The sequence below is a fragment of the Anarrhichthys ocellatus genome, unplaced genomic scaffold, assembly GCF_004355925.1.
Source record: "Anarrhichthys ocellatus isolate YVR2014 unplaced genomic scaffold, GSC_Weel_1.0 scaffold12, whole genome shotgun sequence".
NCBI lineage: Eukaryota > Metazoa > Chordata > Actinopteri > Perciformes > Anarhichadidae > Anarrhichthys > Anarrhichthys ocellatus.
This window is the reverse complement of record NW_022280042.1, coordinates 3,909,699-3,926,163: the sequence shown is the minus strand read 5'-3', so window position 1 is coordinate 3,926,163 and position 16,465 is coordinate 3,909,699. Positions and strand designations below refer to the sequence as shown.

Sequence of the window (16,465 nt, the reverse complement as noted above, 5' to 3'; positions counted from 1 at the left end):
AGCTTTTAAAAAATGCACTGCAATGTCCGAGAGTGTTCCTATGTCCAGCATGCCCTGATTTATGGCGCTCTTCATAGTCACTTCAGTCACATGAGCATTTGTCATGGTGGTTGTAAATTAACCATTAACATTATGGATCCCTTAATCAGTCACAACAGAGGTTTAGCGACTGAAGCTTTTCTTTTTTTTTTTGTTAAATGCACAGACTACTCTTTGAGATGTCAGTGTGTCGTCCTCCACTTTGGTCCTGACTGAAATGTCGCAGCCACTGTTGGACTTATCGCCATGCAGTTTAGTGAGGACAGTCGTCAGAGGATGCATTTTGACTTTGGTGATGGCCTTGACTCTTAAGGGAAGCAACATCATCAAGGGAAATCTTCCTTCTCTCCATTACTTTGATTTATGACCAAATACCGGGACAAGAAATGACATTCCCATTAGTATCGGATTTACTTTCCGTTTAGTGCTGATTAGCAAATGTTTGAGGCATGTTCTGCCACGATACTTTTCCACTTTCATACACTTACTTACAGCTGTTGTGCACTCAACAGAAATGACGATCGCAACATTTGAACGCTTCTTTGTCGTCTTTTTTTTAAATTGAGACCGGACGCAGAATTCCCGTCAACATTTTGGATGCGACTGCGCTTTAATATTACCGGCTCAACATCATGTTGCACATGCAGTGTGAGTCAAAAGATCCAGTCATAGACGAGTGAGGTGATGATGAGAACATGGTGCATAAAAGCAATGTTGAGTAATACTGTTTGTGTAGTGTGCAAAAACATGCCAATGCCTTGACTAGGCTGATTTCCCGGTGTAGTAATAATGTGTAAGGAAGAAGAGAGGGAGAGAAAGTTTTGAGTAATATCTAAACTGGCGTGGTTTGACTCAATAGTGCCTGGTGCCGGCATCCGAAATTCCAGGTTGGCTGGGCCACGGTGACAGTTGGTGGCAGCTTCTGTCAGGAGCATCGCATGGACAACCACGAAACTGAGCGAGAGAGAGAGAGAGAGAGAGTGGGAGAGAGTGGGAGGGGGGGAGTGAACAACAGACAGACATGATATCCAAAAGGAATCAGTAAAGGTGAACAGGCAATTCATTGCACAATGAAACAAGAACAGGGAAAGATGAAAGGCTCTGACTTGAGTCAAATTAAAGCTGATGGGTAGAAAGGGAAGTAGAGATACAAACGTGTGCTGGAGTGGGAGGAATAGGACAAGTTGAAAAGTGAATAATACAGGTTGAGCCTTTGAACCACTGATCTTCAGATCAGTGGAGAGAATGACAATAGCTCAGACTGACCTCATTATGAGCTTTTTCCTTTAAAGATTTTACTCATTATTAGTGGATTAATGAATGTAGGGCATTTCATATTCATTTACTGTACAAGCCATGCCATGCATTGTTTTTCATGCACTTTCTCAGAAATGTGAGCTGTATGAAATTTTTAAAATGTAATTCAATTCAAAAGCCGCAAAGCTCATTGTGCAAACACGTCGAACCCTGCCTCGTTCTCGGTGCGTATTCCTTTCCAGCCCAATGTGATTGGGGTTTAGAATCCAATCCAATTCATACTTAAATTAAGAGCCCAGCGGTTTCCCTTTCAGCAGCAGAATTCAGAAAATGTGTGTGATTCGGTTTACAATGCGGTGAATTCCATTTAGCAGGGAACTCCGGCTTTAATGGTCTGCAACAGTATTGTCACGGGAAGTGCCCTCGCAATTAAGGAGCCTGTTGGCCTTAAACCTTTGAATTTCATTGTGGAGGGGCCGGAACAAGACGTTTATGCCTTGCCCGAATCCCCCTCTCTCGATCCCCAGAGTATCCTCTCTCAGGCCTGGCAGGAGCCAGTGACCTCTCCTTTGTGACCGAATTAATCCACCGGCCTGAGATAATGGCCTTGTCACAGCCACGGGCAGGATGTGGCAGGGGAATTATCAGCCCACCAAATGTGCCATTTCAATCCCAGCGGCAATGATCGCTTCGCCGCAGAGAAAACAAACAAACGTGTTTCTTCTCATTTGCCAGCATGCATGAAATGAGAATTAAGATTACAGCCGTTACAGGCATAGCAGACATGCACACCTCAGTGAATCAGTTCTGATGCGCCGCTCTCCTCTTTTTGGCACAAGAGGGGGTTTTCTTGAATCTGGAATCCACATGAAGAAATGTTTTGAGATATTTTGTCTGTGTTAGCAACGTGATTGGATTAACTCCATGTACATTACACATACCGAAAAACACACGTCTCTAAATTTGTAGTTGTTGTCGAAAATGTTTTTTGTGGTCGAATGCGGCAAATAGTTTTTTGAGAATGTACAATTGTAGTTTTAGGGCGGTCTGACTGGCATATTGTCAAAGTGAGTCTGACTAGCCAGCTGAGACCAAATAATAGTCTCTGTTCAAAGAACAGGAGTAGCTCCCAGCTGGGGATGAAACACAAGTGTTTGTATCTTGTCCTAGGAGACAGCAGAAGTGTAAATCTTTACTTGGTGTTGGCCTTCTGCTCGAGCTGTTGTTTGAGTGGTGCGAACATTTGCGTCTGAACTGAAGGTACCAAGAGTTTCATGTTAGTGCAAGAGGGAAGAATGCAGTGACAGGAGCTCTTGTGAAACATCACGCTCCAGTCATCTAATCCTAACCCTTTGTCCCACAAGATGAGTGTGAATTCAGTAGTCTTCCTCAGTGGGAGCCTTCGGTCACCAGTTCAGATTCACTTGTGGTCTCTGGGGAGGAAGAAGCTATACATCATAAGCGAAAGTTGGTTTACCCTCTTTATACATTTGTCTGTTTAAGGCAGTATTCCACAAACCACCTCCTCATCTATGTTCTCTACCGACGGCAAAAACAAAAGCTGACTAATTAGCTACGGCATCCCGACACTTTAAACTAGATCATGTCAAAAGCATGCACGGTTTGAAAAAAACAGGAATAAGGCTTGTTTGAGCACTCATCTGAGTTTTTATGTCATTTTTAGCTTCATGCTGTTTTGTTTTGTTTTGTAAGTCTGTTATTTGTGTTTTTACGTGGCCAGGAACCCGTTGACATTACCCTGGATAATTGAAAGTTAAATTAAAAACAGCACAATCAAATATCAAGCAACCAAGACCCCTAATTAAGCCACACGCTGTGTGTTTGTGACAGGCAGGAAATGCTATAGCTTTACTCTCACATATAATATCAGACACTTTCTGCATGTGATTACTTGTCAGACTTCTAGGTCCCCCACTAAGCTACCTATTATGCCCCGTGTGAATATCACAATGTTGCCATAATGAGCAGTTCTGCTATAGCGACTGGTCTGCCACCGACAGTAACCCCTGTATTATTTTCTACCCATTCCTGTCATCGGTGCCTGCCCTCTCTGAACCACATGCTGCCGTTAGTTAACCACAATCATGATTACTGTGATTTGTTTACCCTAAAAACGTCCTTAAATGGCGTTATTTCCACACAAACAGCTGGTGCAGGACAAAGAAATGGATTACTTCTATTTTTATTTGCTGCTGCTTCTTTCTTAGAGAGAGAAGAGAAGGAATGTAGACTGGTGGGAGAGTGGCGTCAACAGCAAACCTTTTTCTTGCTTCATGTTCTAGTAAATCTGACGGGTATTACGCCTACATACCTTCACTAGAAGGCTCTTTCTGCTGACAGTAGCCCACAGTACTTCTTGGTGTTTCATCATGACACTCATCCTCTCTTTGCATTTTGTTTGTTTGATCGTATGGCCTGAAACTGCCATTTATCTTCAAAGATGGCAAAATAACACACATTAGTATACAGGATTTGATACAATAAGCTCTTGTTCATGCAGAAATAATGATTATTCATGTCTGTGTGTCGACTTCTGCACACACACTTCATTGCTCATCTGTCTGCTCCTTACAAATGTTGGACCTTCACTCTCCTGCAACCTACGAGACTTCCCTCCGCACTGCCTGGGAATCAGAAACTGCCTCCAAGGCCTTTAGGTTTTATTACTGAATCACTCTTCGCCCGGCTCGATCGAGTCACCTCCTCGCACAGAAGCAGAAAAAGCCTCCCATCACTCGTGTGTTCGCCCGTCTCAGTGTGCTTATCCAGAGCCAGTGTAAAAATCAGCTGAGCTCAGCCGGCCCTTCCACGAGATCAATGTATTATGCTTCTTTGAATGGCAGGGAATTTAGAATTTGACTGGGAGCATCATCAGGAAACCTCTCGCAGACCTTTTGAGTCTACTCTCTAACGGAAAAAAAAACATTTTGACTCCACCTCCGTGTGCTGCAGACTGTTATTACTGGTGGGACTGATGCAGCTTCCAGACTATTTGCAGAAAAATTCCAGAAGATGCTACAATGACAGCAAAGCGAGATCAGCCTTTGAGGCCACAAATGTTGATACTATCTCAAAATGTTTCTGCCGACCTCCAGGACACCGTTTCTAAATGCAGTGAAGTATTGCTGAGCAACACTAAAGTGGCAGTGGCGGCCTCTCATTAATATATATATATATATCTATATCTATCTATCTATCTATCTATCTATCTATCTATCTATCTATAAAATTAGCTTGTCTGTATTCAGAAAAATGTCCGTCCATTTTAATGGCTTTATTACCATAATCATTTGACGGGAACCTTTTCGCCTTGATGAATGACCTTATTAATACGTAGAAGAAACGGACACAATCCTTGGAAACGGAGCAGCTCCGGCGACTCATTAACACCGTCAGCGCTGCTCCACTTATTCTATTCCATTCATGTTGCCAGTTTACCCCTGATCAACACGTCATTGGCATTCAAGGCCGACACATAGACTGGCAAGTTGATGAAAAGACATTGTGATTTGATTGCTTCAGCATTGTTCTGCATTGATGCAAACGTAGTTCTTTAAGTATTTGAAGATCACAGTGGAATAACTGCAACTCAAGTTGATGGAATCACTTTTATTACCGTCATCTTGGTAAGGTTGGAGTATTTCGCCCGGTCTTCAGAGAGAAAAGGCTGATGGGGAAGAATTGAAGTAAAACATGGGGCGGTGTGAAGCAAATCATCCTGTCTGACTGACAGACCTGGATTTATTGTAGCCCCAGACTTCTCTCAGCTGCTCGCTGATGTTGGCGTATGCAGAAAACCACACTCACTGACGTTGCCATATGCAGAAACAGGTTGCAGCCTGGGGACAGGGGGAAAGAGGAGGGATAAAAGGGAGGAAAACGAGACACAGTGAAAGAGATAAGAAGAAAATAAAGACCAATAGATTTCGACACAGGACTGTGAAATGCAGAGGGAAAAGAAAAGACTGAAAAAATAGCAAAGAAATGGTGAAGGTTTCTGCGTGATTTCTATTGGGGCGTCATTCTATTTTGGAATAAGGATGAGGACATTATCCTGCACCTATGTTTACAGCTCCCATTTTTCTTATGTTTCCATAAATATGAACACAATATCCGAGCAAATGGGATTTATTCTATCACATTGTGATGCTCCAGTTTGTGAGCAATCTTGGAAAGAAATCATCTCTGCGATGGAGAATAAGGAAGACGGGGATTATGAGACAATCCCCAGGTCCTACTTGAGTCTATGTTTGTCTGAATGGTACTGTGGTCTATGAATAATTTTGACATATTGTACTCTACACATGTGAATTTGCACGTTTGTGTGATTGTGTGGGTGCTCCTTGTGCACACTGAGGTGTCATTTGGCGATTGGGCCCCACCACACTTTACAACACCTTTGACATCTAGAAGGTCTGATTGCAATGTAACAATTGAAAAGCAGAATTGGAACGCTGGCTGTTAACCCCCCCCCCCACACACACACACACACACACACACACACACACACACACACACCTTCTTTCTATCATGGCTGATGATTGCATCGCCACTTTGAGCTCCGCTTTTTCCCTTCTGGTGACTTGTGTGCCCTCTGACACGGCTTCAATTATCTGACTGGCTTTCAACAAGTTTAGTGTTCAATCTGTTGACAGAACGGTCCTCGAGGAATATTACAGTCATTGTCCAACAGCTTCTCAGATCAACTTAAAATTGATCAGATTGATTGTAAAATACAGTTCATTCTGCACCTGACTGTTTCACACTGTAACTTACCTTGATATGTTGCAATAAACCAAAAATACTGCCAAGACCCAAGACCCAGATCAGAGAGAATTGAGACTGATACAAGACCAGTGCGAGTCCCAGTGCTCCTGTGTGTTTTTCTAGTTAGCCAAATAAAATGACCAAAGAGTTGGCTGACATCTCCTCAGAGACAGACACAGCTTCTTCTCCTCTCTACCACGTTCGATTTGTTTTGAGTGTGAGTGCATCAATCCCGAGTCCTTTTTGTCCGAGACCAGCACAAATGCAGTCGATTCCAAAACGAGACCAAAACTTTCAAAATACCTCTCTACTACTACAACACTGCAAAGTTCACCTGCCCATCACTGATTTAAGGTCATTATTTATCAAAAATATTGCCTCCTCAAAGTCATTTTGACAGTCTCTGAAATAACAATGGGATGATCCAACTTAGACAGATGAAATGTGTCTTCAGTGCACCTTTTAATTTGCTCCACATAAAGATTATAGCATGTGTGTTTTACCAATCCAATAACGATACATGAAAAACTGGAGCAGGAGCTAGTAACAGACATTTGACTGCTTTCTGCAACTACCTCTACTAGTAATGATACCTTTGGTCTAAAATATGTATTGGTCCAATAAAAGCAAGTAGCACAAAATGTTTCGCGAGTCGTGCAGAAGACATGTAGTGTTAACGAAGTGCTTTTAGTTTCCAGTATTACTGCTCGTCTTTTTAATATTTTTTTCTGTATCTGCAAAGGGAATGGGAGCAAAACATTGTCATTTTCGCCACCTGCGAGATAAGATCAAGTTGCCTTTTCTTACCAAGCAAACAACTTCACATCTGTGCAGCTGCAATGTTGCCGCGCACGGGTGTGTGCACGCGCATGACTGGAGCTTTATGGTTTGGGGATATTCGTAGAGCGAGGTCCATCACGGCCACCGCAGCCTGAAGCACAAGAGGCTTAAGGAAGGAGACATAAATCGCAAAGCAGTTGGTGAGCGAAAAGCAGAGATACAGAGAAGGTGTGCGGGAGAGAGGGAGTATAATAGGTAGCTGTGGGTTGTGCCTGAGACTCTACATGTGGTCTGATGCTGTATGTCTGCACGATTGGATATGGTTGGCTGAGTAAAACCAGCACTCTCCTCTTCCCTCGTCTCCTCTCCGGCATGGGAACAGGCTTGTTATGCAACCAGACAGATATATAGGACTGGGTGCTCGGGGAGCCAGATTGGCAAAAACTCACAGGTACGCTTTGACAGAACGTACGCAAAGTTGTCCGTGCCTGATTCAGAAGAGCTTCCTTTACTATGCAAAGTCAATACATCCTGATACTCTAAGCACTTTCTAAGTCTTTCTACTCGCAACTTTCTGCCTGCACTGGAGGAAATTAATATGTGAAGAATTTAGAAATATTGTCAGTTATGAAACATAAGTTACTCCTCTCTTCCCTAAAAAAAAAAGCTTTCACTGATTGAATTGTTTCATAGGCTTGGGTCGTCTCTAGAGATGCCGCACCGCACATATCTTCTTCCAATGTTGCTGTGTTCCCAGATCTCAGCGACTCATATGTGCAGAGGAGCTTTTGTGGTTCCTGGAAGTTGCCAAACTTCGCCTCTCGTCCATATTTCTCTAGTTTCTGAAGACAGAAAGGGACATATGTTGCATGAATTGTCAAGGCTTTGTGATTTTGGACTACAGAAATTAAAAACAACTTCAGTGCAGCGATATCATCAGCAATAGAAATAATGACCATAACGACGTAAATACAAGCTAGCTTTTAATGAAGTGGAATTTTCTTTTAACGAAGGAATCCCTGACATCTGCACTTTCCCTCAGTCCCTCGTGCCACTGCTCACCTGAGCAGCTCTAAAGAGTGCTGACTGTTTAGTGTTTTCTGAAGCTTATTTCTTACTGGCAATAATCTTTTTTCTACCTTCACTAACACCTTTGAAGAAATGCATGAGACGCAGAGGTTCGGGTGAATACGAAACATAGTAATTAGTATTTTATCTCCTTGCTCTTTTTGCTCTTGCTCTACCCACTCTTTTACTTCTTCCCTTTATCTCACTCTCACTCTCTGTCTCTGTGGTTCAAGGGAAGAATTCTCTCTAACTCCTCCACGAAATCACAGACAATTAAAGCAGAGCATTGTATGCCTGAGGGCCTATCTGCTCTGTGTGCGTACACATTTGCACACATACACACAGCCCCCCCCCCCCTCACCCCCCCAACACACACACAAACAATACATGAAAAAATACAGTACACCCCCACACACTCTTGCATGTACAAGCATACATAGAAACACTCAAAGGCACGTTCTCTGTGGTGCATTTTCTTTAGCCATGGCTTTTTATGGAGTACAGGATTATGGAATCACACCAGTCTCTCCCTGCCAGCTGATTGGACACTCTACCCTCCGTCATTCAAACATTGGATTCATCCTGCTGCTAAATTCAACAGTACGTTTAGCCCGCTTCAGTCTGCTCTAGATTTAGTCACGCTGACTTAGCTGCTGGCAAGTTATGCACGCTGTTGCACCGGGTCCAGATGCCGCTGAATCGTGTCACGAGGCCGGCTCAGTCAGAACCTCCTCCTCCTCTGTTGACCTCGATGACCTCTATTTGAGGAATAGAATGATTTGGCTTTGTTCCAAGAGATTTCAAAGGGTTAAGTGAAAGCAGCGTGAGGCGACTTGGAACGGCTGCACAATGTGAACCTTGAATCCAAAAGTGAATTGCACCTTGCGGTTTCTTTTATCTCACCTCCTCTTCTCCGCACGTCTCAGTCCCTCCCACCTGAGATGCAAGCGGAGGAGGTGAGGAAGAGACGCGAGGACAGAAGTAACAAAATGAGACATCCTCGCTTTGCAGCCACTTTAAAGTGACTACAGTGAAATATAAAATGTGGCACAGCTGCATCATTTTTACTTCATGATCTCTGTCAGATGAGCAAAACACTCTTCATGATAACTTCTATATTTACTGTTATTTCAATTCACAACGTTCCAAAACATGACACGAATGTGTCACTTTGACACGTCACAGACACCGATAAGACTTCTGCAAAGGATACACCCGTGGAATACGTGGAAGTAGTCACTGTGATGTCACCCATTTGTTTTTTGACTCCCATTTTGAAGCCTCCAGTTTGGCTTTTTGGCCGTCACCATGACACGAGAGGGTGGAGCTAAGTACGACTGAACGCTGAAAACGATATTTTTAGGCGACCACAATGTTATAAGAAGAAAAAACAGACAACTCCCAGACTGAACAACACCGTGGTAAAGACATGTCAATCACAAGGTAGCCCCGCCCTAAAGTTCTGGTCAAAGTCCTGCCTCTTTTAGTTGAGATCATAATTGATGCTGGAATTGTTAGGCGAGCTGGCAAGTCATGTATGGCATCGACCATCTTGGACACATTACAAATGGAAATCAATAGTTTTGTCTGTTGTCTTATTTTCCATGTCTCCAACCCTTCTCAGAGGAGCTAATAATTGGAGCTGATAATTGCTACCAGGCTCATAACATATTGACGCAGGCTCGGTAATAAGCAGGTGAAAGCAGCTGAAAACATTCCATTTCTGAAAATGGATATAATTAGTACGTCTCTTTGTGTCCCCACTAGGCGAGACAGTGTTGAATAAACAAATTCTCCAATTTCTAATCCAGTCAGCATTCTCATTAAAATGCCAATGTATATTCACTGTGGGTACCGTTGTGTATTTCAGCTTAAAAAAGCCTAAAGAACGGTTACATTTTCCAGGTTGAACTTAATTACAGTATGTGATTCACAACAATGACTCTGGCAGCACAGAAAACAAGAACAAAAAGAAGCTCAGGCCCATTTTTCTTTTTCCTGCTAGGTTTTGTGAGGAACTTATTACGCGATCAATCACATACAGCATGAACGGACCGGGATCAATTAATAATTGAAAACCGTTAAACTACTTGAAGCGCTGATAGGAATCTGCCTTAAGTCAGAGGCAAGGCTGTGTGGAAGGGCAGCGGGTTAAATAGACATGATTAATCAACCCCAGAGCAGTATTTGCATTCATTTGTGGCACTACATGTGGATGTAGACGGCAGCTGTATCTCAGTACCACACTACATTCTAACTCTAAGCAGCTTTGGAGTGTATACTGTGTTTACTCTCCCACAATGCAATGCACAAAGAGCTGCGCACTGACTGCAGATGGTGTTGAAGACGCTCAAAGAACCCCTGAAGGGTAACTTCTGTATTTTTCAACCTTATTTTCCCATGTTTTTGTGTCTAAATGTCTAATAGGGACAAAAAAAAATGTAATTCCTGTTTGGCTGCTGCCGTCTGCAGCGTTCTCCCTCAATACAAGCCTAATCTTAAGTGCTACAACAGTGGAGTTGCAAAGCAGAAGTGATCGAATGCATTGATAAGGCAGCTCCTCAGCCCCATAATGTAGCCCTGCTCAGACGCCGGGGCCAGTGCCCCTCTCCTGGCACCTATAGGCAGCCTATAGTCATGACAGGTGGCTCCCAGTGAGGACAGCTGGAGAGCAGCCTCAGTGTGCTGCTGCTGCTGTCGGCTGCAGCCACCTTCCCCCGAGGAAGCCGCAGATAATCATTTCATCATTTCCTCCATTATTGACAGGAGCTGGGCTATTGAGTTCCCAGCGTTGTAGATAGCATTAAGATCCATTAGCGTCCAATGCAGCATGTGTGTGTGTGTGTGTGAATATACGTGTGTGGTTGGAGTTTGATCCTAAGTAGACTTGCAGCTCTGAGGGGCAGCGACTGAGGAGCGCGGGTATGACAGGCTTCATCAAATGTCTCTCTTCGCTCAGTGCCGTGGCGAGACTGCCGCTGCGTCGAGAGGCTCCGGCCTAAAAATGACCCTCTCCCCGCTGAGTTGCCATTCATTGCCCATCACATTAGACATCTAGACACGCTCTCTGCTCCAGCTTGCTGGGCTGCCATGCAAGCACTCGCCTTTCTTTGTCCGATTCTCTTCTTCGCTACAACTCTTCTCCTGCTTCTCTTTCTCCCTTTTGAGGAAATTCATGTCAGCCAAGATGGAGCCAGCTGACTATACCTTTCACTTGCCTTGCAGAACTTTTAGCAAAGCCCTTATTGTGTGGCTTTATACAGTAGTAGCGCTACAATAGCAGCACACAAATACAGCCTTCGATTGTCGCCGACTGCAATTTCATACATTAAGGTGGAGTTCTTCCAGCACATTTCCAGTTTTCAATTTGTTATCGAGGACGTAAAAGAACCTTATTTACTGATCTCTGCTATTTCTCAGCCTCTTAAGAGCCCATCCCACCGTTGTTCCCTGCATACAGTCATTGTCAAGAGCGACAACTGCAAATAGCATTACCTCCGGCTTAAAGGATCCCATTCATTGTGAAGGTGACTGACAAGCTTGTCGCAAACAGACATGTGCCTAATAGAAGGTATCAAGCAAATCTGTCTCTTTCGAAGGAGAAATGGCTGAACAGGAACTTTTAAAAGCGGTTAAAGTTTGGATAAAATATAGAAATTGTTCTTTTCAGCAGCGACAATCGTATACTTGCAACAGCTGCTATTGTGGGGTTATTTCTAAGAAGCTTCTTATTTATAGAGAGGGATATTTAAATGCAGTATACGGTGACTGAAAAGGAAACGAGCCACAATGCTATAAAGAAACTGACACTTTTTGAAAGTCATTTTGTGTTATTATGTCTCTCTAGACGACTTCAGCAACTAATCCATTTCCTATTTTTTCTCTTTCTGTCTTTCTCCGTCCCTCTTTCCTTTTCTATCACAGCTGCACTGCAGGTGTCCATATCCTTGAACAAAGTGGAGTTAAGTGTCGGAGAGTCCAAGTTCTTCATCTGCACAGGTACGACAGCCGCACACTGTTTTTATGTGGATGTACTGTGTGTGTGTGTGTGTGTGTGTGTGTGTGTGTGTTTGGAGGCAGGTCAGGGAAGCAGCAGGGGGCTTTACATCGTCGCCTCTGAAGTCTGTTTGTGGTTTGTAGGACAGTGAACGCAACACAATCCGTGCTGTCCATATGGTGAGTGACTCTTTGACTCAATGGGCACAGGATCCAAACAGGGACACCTCGCCCCTCCTCCTCATTGTCCTCTCAGAACGGCATATCAACACTCAGCTATAACAGAGAACCTGACGCTGCTGCCAGTGGCTCTGTAGGGTGGCAACACACTCTGGCAGGCCCGGCCCGCCTCCTGCTGGCTGCCTCTTCTCGCCTGCCAGCCCACTCAGCGTGGAGCTAACAGCCAAGGGAGTAGAGACACACACCGGAGGAGCATTGAGGGGGTGTGGAGGTCTTACGTGTGCTGAGTAGGACAGAATGGAGCTGAATGCAACCAAACTGGCAGGAAATGCAAGGCAAAGGTAGAGGCTTTTATTGTGAAAGAGCTAAAGCGACAGAACTGGGAAGAAAGGAAAAGGCTTTGAGGCAAAAGAGTGTTGGAGGTGGGAGATAAATAGTCACCATCCAACGTCAAAAGTGCGTAGGAGGAAGTGTCTGTGTCACTTTTTCTTTTGCCCTTCTCAGCCTTTTTATTTTTATTTTATTTACCACATTTACATGCAGTCCTGCCAACTGGATTGGGCTGAAAAGCAGGGCAGAACAGTCAGAGGCAAGAGTCCAGTGGAACCAAAGTGAGCCCGCAAACAATCAGAGACTTTTAAAGGGACTTTTTAGCTTTAAGTTGAGTCCCGCTGTACGAATCAGGCCCACATGAATATGGATTGGAGAAAAGAAAGGCACAGAAAGGCAATTATATAGTATGTTGATTTACAGGTGGGTTCCGTTTGTGAAGAAAGGCAGAACAGAGAGGTGAATGTGTACTTGAGAGAAAAGAACCTGGGTGAAATCAATTCACTTGTTCGATACAAAGAAAAGAATTGGCAGCAGGGTTAAAATGATTGAAGGCCTCATTTCTTCCAAGAGAGTCAGGTGAAAATGCGGTCAAACCTACGTCAACATCTTGGTATTAAGTTCCTTTTTTTTCATGTATTATCTTTGTCTGCTCCCATCTTTCTATGAAACGTTTTCTCTTTCCTTTGAATACCCTCAATTCTCATCTATACCCATCCATGGTTAAATATTACACAATATAAGTTGACTATATGGCTGTCATATATCAAACAACGTACAGTATATACTGTATATATATTTAAATTTTAACAGCTCAATGTTGAAGAGTGTACAAATAATATGAATTGATACATGTCCATGGAATAAGCTCTAAATGTTCTTAGTATTCATTTTACAAAAGCTTTTATCGTCCGTCCTCAGAGCGACTGATGTGGCATCTATTCATGAGTTCTTGCTTTTAGGAGAAAACAGCAGACGGTATATGGGGTCAGGAAGAGAAAAGGAAAACAGGGAGCGAGAGGCGGAGGGAACAAAAACCGGTGAACCGAGCTGCAGAGCAGACGGCTGGAGAGATTGTCTTTAGAAAATAGTCGTCTCTAAAGTGGTCTGCGAGTGAGAAAGAGAAACACTGCATTTGTGCTGGTGTCACCTTGCACCTCGAGTGAATTTGTTCTTGGTTTGTTTCCATCATGGTTGTGGGAAAGGTCATGATGGCAAATGCTTGAAATGAGAGATAAGAACCGTTTCTACACAAATTATAGCGCATGTTGAGCAATCTAACATTGTTATTTTGCAAAGCTACATTTAGCTGTTTTTAATGGATGCCCTTACAGAAGGAGAATGTTTTTGTAATGTCCATAATGTTTCAGTGTTGTCTGCTACACCAGTGTACCCGGTCATATTACTGCAACATATAATACCATGCAGATGTTGTGGTTTTGGAATAGATCGTGCAGCCTTCTGGAACTCTACAGGGGGACAAACACCATTATCCAAAAAACATTCCCTCATTTGGTGTTTTAATGATGGTGGTGGAGTCTGCTGCAAAACTGGCTCTGCTATTCTGTTGCACTGCTTTTATTAGGCCTCTGCGCCGTCGAAAAAGCCATGGCCAGAGGAATTATTTTTTCAGGTTGTCCGTCCGTTCGTCCACACGACTAGTCCATTGGGTTTTAGTGGCCAAAGATCAAGGTCACTATGACCTTACCTTCATCCCATTCCTGTGTAAACGATATGTTAGGAACGTCTTGAGGGAATTCCTTCAAATTTAGCACAAGATGAACCAATTTGATTTTGGTGGTCAAAAGTCACTGTGACCTCACAAAACAAAAGTGTGTTGCCATCTGTATATTACTGAATATAACATCATGCAGTGAATAGAAATTTAAAGTCATTACTGTAGGTTCATGGAATTGTATTTGCTTCAAAACCAATAAAAAAACAAAAATGTGACCGATCACAGAAATCAAGTGCATTGTTACAAAAGTACTTGTTTTTTCAATTCAGTTTTAAATGCTCAATTAGACCTTTGTTAGGAAACAAACAAACCACAGAGAGAACGGATCTCCTGTCAGGGTTTAAATGAAGCTGAGCTCCTGGCGTGACAAATAAGGAGCTGGATAAACTGGTGTTTAGGTGTGTGTTTAACCTCCCATAAGACTGTGGTGGCAGGAAGCCAGAACAAGTGTTGGCTACAAAATAAAACAAAGGCTGCTATAAAGGCAGCCTCACTGGTCAAATGAGATCCAACGGTTCTTATGTTTCCATGTGGTTTTCTTCAGATACGTCTAACAAGAGCAGGGGAGGTCACATCCCTCGTCCCAGTGCACCCAGACGTTACAGCGCAGACAGAGATGGAGAGACAGAGATGAATATGTAACCGATAATTCTGACATCATGTCAAGCTACACCTGTGTACATGCTGACCAGCGTGATTCTTTCCCTGCTCAGCTCTTGTTTCTGCCCAGCTATCTACTTCCCCCGAGACCTGAATCAATTACGACCACGGCTCCAGTGTCAGCCGCCGTGGGGACGTGGGAGTGTTTCGGCTTGCTCGCAGCTAATTCTGGCGCCAAGGGGCACGTCTAGTCAATAATCTGCCTTGTGCAGGAGGCTTAGATCGCTTCAATGTTTCAGTTTCTTTATATTGCTCCCTCACTGCAAAGGAGGATCGTAAACATTGTCTGAAAACACCTTCCAGACACAAAGCGTTGCTGCTTGCTTTCTTAAAGTTTTATTTCCATGTGCGGTTCAAAAATCAAGCTGATACAGAGCAGAGCTGTCGCTTCCACGAGCGGTTAACAGAAGCCGGCGATCAATTAGCCTGCTGCTGTTTAGACATTTTGCAAGCACCTCGAAAAAAAAATCTTCATTGTCTTTCCACTCTGCCTCCAGAGGAGTCAGTCATCGAGTGTTCGCTCTTGTCAAGAATCAGTAATAATGCCAGAGCTTATGCAGATTCTAAGAGCGGTTTGACAAAATTTCCAACAGCTATTCATTCAGTTGTAAGAAGGCACACAGGGAGGCAGGACCGAGTGTGAAAAACAGGGCAGCGTGCTACACACTCCTGTCTACTCAGATCATCTGTGAAGCAAACGGCCTGTCATCGCGCTGGCTCCATCAACTTCGAACATATTACGCTGTCTTTGCTGTCAACAGACTGTAAAATGGTAAGGGGTGATAACGCTGTAATGCTAACAGGTATAAAGAGACGCCTGTAGCGATGCTAGATACTTATCTGTTCCCCACAAGTACCCAGATGCAGCACGCGGCTCTGGTGGGAAGCCACGTGTGAAGGAAGGCAGAATGGCTCCTACTGTAATGTGATTTCAGTCGCGCTCGTGTTTGATTGCCTCGTCGGATTTGTTGGCGTTGAAACTAACGAGCAGCAGACACGCATGCCAACGGACATGACGCTGATGGTTGTTGGAGACATTGAGATCGGTGTTAGCATGCTGAGGGCGACAGTGGGAGACTTTCTCTGTGAAGCAAAGCGCAGGCATCAAGCGGCAAATCAGCTCATCACTTTCCATTACTGAGAGATTATTATTGATGTTATACCCAATGTACATAACCGTGCATGCTGGACAAATATGTTTCCAGCTAAATCCGACCATATAATAAGACATCTCTTCACAGTAGCACCTGGGAGCTCTTGAGATGAACCAACACCAATCATGACTCCAGCTGAGTAGTTGGAGGTTAAAAGCTCTGCTCAAGGGCATCTTGCTGATAGCTACTGAGGGGAATAGAGAGCATTCAAACCGCCTGCTTCCTGCTCTCGCTCTCTCCCTCTGGAGATATCTCTTGCCATCTTGTATTACGTCTATTATCTGCTCTTGTTTCTTTCGTTCCCTCTTTGAAATCCAGAGACCTGTCTCTAAGGGACTGGACAAGTCTCTGTCCATCTCCTCTTCAAGGCTCTGGCTGATTGATAGGCCAAGTACTGGCCCTCCACACTGACACTTTTATTTGCAGTATTTACAGCCGAAGGACGCCTGCTGCTTGCAGATGGCCACATAATCTC

The 16,465-nt window shown here is 43.8% G+C and overlaps 1 protein-coding gene across 7 annotated transcripts in view; it reads left to right on the top strand.

Moving 5' to 3' along the window:
- The window catches only part of ncam2 (neural cell adhesion molecule 2), a 253,163-nt gene that overhangs the window by 171,045 nt on the left and 65,653 nt on the right, over positions 1-16,465 (top strand). For all 7 annotated transcript variants that reach the window (XM_031851778.1, XM_031851777.1, XM_031851776.1 and 4 more), the window contains exon 2: positions 11,857-11,931. In XM_031851778.1, coding sequence (XP_031707638.1) covers positions 11,857-11,931 — 75 coding nt within the window. The remainder of the gene's footprint in view (positions 1-11,856; positions 11,932-16,465) is intronic.